Source organism: Sinocyclocheilus grahami, unplaced genomic scaffold (genome assembly GCF_001515645.1).
Source record: "Sinocyclocheilus grahami isolate Dianchi unplaced genomic scaffold, SAMN03320097.WGS_v1.1 scaffold527.1, whole genome shotgun sequence".
In the NCBI taxonomy this organism is placed as follows: Eukaryota; Metazoa; Chordata; class Actinopteri; order Cypriniformes; family Cyprinidae; genus Sinocyclocheilus; species Sinocyclocheilus grahami.
In genome coordinates this window covers 197,496-203,495 of record NW_015505706.1, presented here as the reverse complement: position 1 = coordinate 203,495, position 6,000 = coordinate 197,496, and the positions used below count along the sequence as shown (strand labels likewise).

Genomic DNA, 6,000 nt, shown 5'->3' with positions numbered 1-6,000 from the left:
GAAAAAATACACGCACACACACACACACACACACACACACACACACACACAGAGTGTGTGAACCTGGCATTACATTTGTATGCCCGCCCGGTGTGTTCTGCTCTCGTGCTCCATTTAGGCGCGCTGCATTCTGATTGGTTCGGATAGCATACTGCAGGAGGTCGGGGGTGCGGAAAATCGTGCTATAAAGCGATTTAGAAATCGCGCACACTAAAATCGCGATTTTATGATGATTTCGATTAATCGCACAGCCATAGTCAAAACCCAGCCCTAACATGCATGTGATGTCCCCAGTGCAGCAGGCAAGCTTGGAATATGGAAAAACTTACATTCAGCAGATAGAAATATTGCATTATATTGATTTTGTCAGGAAAAAAGATGATCTGAACACTGTGGTGTAAGTTGTGGCTTTACTTTAGCCTGGCATTACATCCCACCCACATCCCTCTGATCAGCATATGGTACATTATATTACTATAATTACTATTCTTTTTGGAAAATTATGTTTCTTACAAACTTATGCAATTTGATAAAATACATAATGAAATAATCATATATGGGCAACAGAGAAATTACAATTAGTTTCAAGCTACACATGACAATTAATGAGATTAATACAACACTTCTACTTGAATGTCACTATCAGTCACTATTGAGTGTTTGTAATAACTTCTGTCTGCAATCCAATGTGGCTTTTGGTCAAATGAGGCAGAAATATGTTGTTAGTAACATTATAGAAGAATTGTATGTGGAAGATACACAGTTACAGCTTCTGTGGGGCGTGAAGGAAAAGTAATGTAACTAGTAGTGTAACTAGTAATTACTGTTGCCAGAAAGTAATAAGAAACAATATTAATTTTGAAAGGAGTAACTAGTAATGAGTAATATATTACATTCTTGAATAACTAGCCCAACACTGCTGTACAACAATGACTATTTTTGCATTATTGTAAGGGGTAGGTGTAGACGTTAATAAAACACAATCTAATAGGTAGAAAATAAAATTTCATTGTAGGAGCTGTATCCCTTCTAGCCACAACAGTTTCTGCTGCTGCAAAAGCGCCTCCTGCTGGCAGAGAATGAATTTGAATGTTCAATTAGCCCATCTCCAGCAACAAGTTTTTTGTTGTTGCTCACTTTTTTTTTTCTGTTTTCTGCAGCAACTCTGAGCACTTTTAATATTCTTTATCCTGGCTGCACCACGTTTGTTTCAATCTATAAGAATAATCAGCCTATTAAAAGATATTAATAAGGTGATTCAAAAGATATTAATAAGGTGATTCTAAGAGTCTTATGTTTATTTGACGGTGATTTCACATTTCTTGTTTGTATAAAGGCCAAATACAAATAAAAGGTGAACAGTTTATTTGTACCATTTTTATTTCTATAATATATAGTTCTATAGAAAGAGGTTTCATAGACTTGGCTAATCATTTTTCAGAAGTTTGTAGGTACATACATCTGTTGTGGGCGTTTTTGGCAGTTTTTTTGAGGCTTTAAGAAATATTGTTCATATCGATATCGGCCGAAATTAGGAAATATATTGTGATATAAATGTTGCCCATATCGTCCAGCCCTAACCAGCTCACATACCTCATTTGGGGCGCGGATATGCTTGACCTTGACAGGGAAATGTTTTCTTACTTTAGGAATCTGGAGTTCTTTATAAACCCCCAATACAGGCTGGGGCTCCTCCAACCCCTGAAAACACAACATATTGCTACTAAACCAGTTCTGACATTTAGTAAGCAAACCGAGTGATTTCTATGAAAATAATTTAGCCAGAAATTCAGGAATTGCATGATGTCAACAGAAATGAAACTTTTACCACTGTGTTTAGGTCCCAGTCATCCAAATCAGGGACGGGAGGCTTAACCACATAATCCTGCACATAAACACACTGTTAATATCTACACCTCACATAAGCAAAACAACTCTGCTTTTACTAATATCCACTGATCAGACCTCCTGGCTGCCGATGGCAGGATCAAAACTGGCATACTGGTGATGCACCATTATCTTGCTAAGCGCCATTCCATCCACCATTATCTCAACTTTTACACAGCTGCATGGATCCTCTGGGTGCTCCTGCAAAACAACAGGTTTATGGGGAGAGTGCTTGTCAACACATGATAATTGACAATTTAGTGATAAATAGAGTTCTGCTAATACATGGAGTGGTGTAGATGTAAATTCACTTACAATAATGTGGACATTGACTGAACGCCCAAGTAGCAACTCCTTCATGAGCACCACAGCATCCCACTGCCATCCCTTCCCAATCTGTAACAGTTAAAAACCGAGGATTTGCCAGAGAATTTAATCACATTTAAAAAATAATTTTCAGTGTGTTTGGAATAGTTCATTTCAAGACAGCTGAAATAATCTCTCATACCCACCAAAACCCTTTAATTTGCTTCCTCCAGCTATTTACTGGTCTAAAATTCCACAAGTTTTCATTACAGTATTGCTGAAATAACCACAAAGATTTTATATTCTCACCACAATAATTAATTTCATAAATAAGTGCCTGGGTCATGTTTCATGACAATATAAAAAAAATATATATTTATATAATGCATATATTAAAGCACATCCTATTTGTAGGACCATTAAGATATTCTCTGGATGAAAATTAACTCAATGCAAAAAGACTTTAATGGCTCTAAAATATGCTTTTTCTTTATGCAAAATTACATTTGAAATATTTCACAAATATTGATTTTGAGGTTAAATATAAAAATGTAAATAAATGCGTTACATTAAAGGCACAATATGCAAGATTTTTTAAATTAAAATATCCAAAAACCACTAGAACAGTGTTATATATTTTGCTGACTTGTGTATTTACACTATCCCAAATGTTTCGAAGAATGTTTAAATCCAGAGAAATAAGCAATTTTAACTAGTGACACTGAGCGTGTCCATAGTGTCATTGTGTCGCCTGCAAATGACGTCATAACCCCTCGTTTTCCAGTTTTGTTTGGTAGAAAACAAAAGACGCTTTAATATGTTAATATGTGCATTTTATTAGACCGGTGACGACCGCACAGAGTAGCATTATAACAAAACTTTAGAATGTATCTAGTATGATAAAACAGCGCTGCTTTTTCCCCCACATACTCACGACTGGAAGGAGCGGAAGCGGTCGACTGTGGCATAATAAAAGCTCTGCTGCTTTCGAGCCGTGTGTCGCGCTCGTCCAGTGGCTTTGACTGCTTTCAGCCTCACCCTGTTTCATTCTACTACGTTAATAAATCATTAGCTCATCTATGAACATGATTTCTGCCCGAGTCCTGTCGGATTGCTTCGGCTGTGGGTTGAAGATGACAACTCCCATGATTCCACACTCCCAAACTATGCTTTTGTCTCTGTTTATTTTGAATACGTGCCCTCTAGCGGCGAAAATGACATATTGTGCCTTTAAAGAGGTCATATGATGCTATTTTAAAGATCATTATTTTGTGTATTTGGTGTAACAGAATATGTTGACATGCTTTAATGTAAAAAAAAAAAAAAAAATTTTTTTTCAAAAACTGTACATTATTTAAGGTCTTCTATCCCCCGCCTCTCTCAAACACATAGTTTTCAACAAAGCCCCCTCCTTTGACAAGCGCAGTCTGCTCTGACTGGCCAGCTGACCCAGTGCATTGTGATTGGCCGAACACCACAAGCACGCGTCGGAAATGTAATGCCATAATTACCATAATCACGAGCTTCAGCTTTCAAAGTAAATATCAAGACGGTTAATAATGTCGTTAGTTTTACCATCAGTTCAAGCCCGAAAGGGCAACAGAGTCATGTGACAGATGCAGTACACAAGCCGCAGTTAAGACAGCTGATGTGCTATGACTTTTGACAGGCAGTTCACTCTCCTGTGATGTGACTCCGCATTTGAACAGTCAATAGCAAATACTTAAACTAATAACAAAACATACTTAGTCGCTGATTCAGAAGCGCCAGATTGTCATAGCAAAGTCGGAATTGACCCTTTTTATTTATTTTTAGAAATAGCCTTTGTGCACAGCCAGCCTTGTACTCTTCTAGGTTAAAAAAAAATAAGAAAAACATCTGGGTTGTGCTGTTCTGTTGTAAATAAATCTTAACCAATGATTCCTAATTGCATCTACTTCCGGAAGGCCAAATAAAGTGCTTTTGCTTTCGCACTGAAATACACAGCGTCTCCCTGACATGGCTGCATCAACACTACTGCTGTTCCTGAAACCACGCCTTCTTTCTTTGCATGCACATTTGTGCGGCATTATGCTAATATTTTCATAAAAGCATGTTAGAACGAGCCGTTTTAGGTAGGTGTGGCTGACTCTCAAGTTTTATAAAGAATATCTCTTTGGATTTGAGACTTAAGTCTTTGCAACTTTACAGATCTTCCTTATGCACCAAGAGCTTGTAACACTCCAAAAAACTTGAAATCGCATCATATGACCCCTTTAAGGGGAAATTGTCACATGAAATAAATGTAGAAATCTCAGCTATCAGGTTAAAATAGGGATTCATGAGTTGATGAAAAGCTGAAAAGTAAATATAAAAAAAATTGTTTAGCTTTAAGTGATCTGCCCATTGACCAACAATTTTTTTATTTTTTTTTTTAAATGCGTTACAATGTATTAAGCTATTGATATATTATATTAGGTAAAAAAAGTTTCAGCTGACAAAAATGTTTGGAAATCCCTGTGTTAAGAGTGAACTGTAAGGAGGACCTCATTTGCCAGTTTAAATTGGAAGCAATCAAATTCAAATTAGCACACAGACGCATACCGGTATGACTCCATTTATCTGACAGGGCACACAGAGCTGCGGCACATCCTCACAGAGAACCATGGGGTACACATGACAAACCGGGATACTCTCCACAAGTCCCTGATCCACATATTGGACCTGGAACAATTACAACACAAACTGGTAACAAAACAATATGACCCAAGGGGTTTACATTTGAGATTATGAAATAAATTCACTTAAATATGAAAGTGATACAGTGCTGTGAAAGCACACTGACCTTCACGTGTCCTCCAATGACCTCCTGCACCTGACCTCTGTACCAGAACATGTCGGTTCCCATGACAGCACATCCCAAAACTCCTTTCCAGTTGTAGTTCTTCTGTCTTGGCAGGGTTTTAATGTGCTGTTGCAGTCGCTCCCGTAAGCGATCAAACTCACACACTGAATACGACAAAAAAAAAATCTGTATTATGGAGCTTTTAAGCATTTTAATAACATCAATAACATATTACCACAGTCATTAACTCATGACTGCCCACATACACGAGTTTTCAGTTTTCAGTAACTTTGCAAAAGTAACTGCTACTACCCAATCCTAACAGATGTCATTTACACAGTCTTAAAGGTTTAGCAGCAAAAATGCTCAGTTTGAAAGGATGAAAGTGATGATAGAATATTGTCATAAAAACAAAATTACTGACTGTTTTAATGAGAAATAAAACGGCACACACCTGCTTGGTGTGTCATTGCATAAATTACACCTTGTTCGGAGATGGCTGAGATGCTCATGAGCGTGTGTCCGCAGGGAGGCAGCTCTGGAGGGGGGTATGAGTGTGTCTGCACTCTCTCTGGTGGTGGGTTGATGCGAGGGGTGGGTGTGGGTGGTGTCTGAGGTGGACTCGTGATTCTCTGTGGCTCAGGAATCTTCTCACTCAACACACACTGCTCTGAGAAGACAGTCTCGAATATGGAAGCAGCCCTAGGAAAACAGTTCACTTGGTATACACCGAGATCAACATTAACAGTAATGTGAATGATCAGAAACTTTTTTTTCTTACTTTCTCTCCTTTAGAGCAAGTCCTTCACTGATGAGGAAATCGGCGAAACTGACGTTTTGACCAGCACGGTTTGAACAGAACAGAGACACCAGCACTGGCATGGCGGATGGGTCCTGAGAGGAAAAATACACAAAGACTCAGAGACAGGAATTGTTTGTAACAGATAACTTTTCCATAATTTTATAAGTCCTTTACATTCATA

General features: G+C 38.0%; 1 protein-coding gene across 3 annotated transcripts in view; it reads right to left on the bottom strand.

The window, feature by feature from the left end:
* rnf17 (ring finger protein 17) overlaps nucleotides 1–6,000 on the bottom strand; it is a 35,713-nt gene that overhangs the window by 4,560 nt on the left and 25,153 nt on the right. For all 3 annotated transcript variants that reach the window (XM_016237929.1, XM_016237928.1, XM_016237930.1), the window contains exons 25-32: nucleotides 5,799–5,911; nucleotides 5,472–5,719; nucleotides 5,018–5,181; nucleotides 4,777–4,896; nucleotides 2,203–2,283; nucleotides 1,966–2,088; nucleotides 1,829–1,885; nucleotides 1,594–1,701 (exon numbers count right to left, since the gene is read on the bottom strand). In XM_016237929.1, the coding sequence (XP_016093415.1) occupies nucleotides 1,594–1,701; nucleotides 1,829–1,885; nucleotides 1,966–2,088; nucleotides 2,203–2,283; nucleotides 4,777–4,896; nucleotides 5,018–5,181; nucleotides 5,472–5,719; nucleotides 5,799–5,911 (1,014 nt within the window). The remainder of the gene's footprint in view (nucleotides 1–1,593; nucleotides 1,702–1,828; nucleotides 1,886–1,965; nucleotides 2,089–2,202; nucleotides 2,284–4,776; nucleotides 4,897–5,017; nucleotides 5,182–5,471; nucleotides 5,720–5,798; nucleotides 5,912–6,000) is intronic.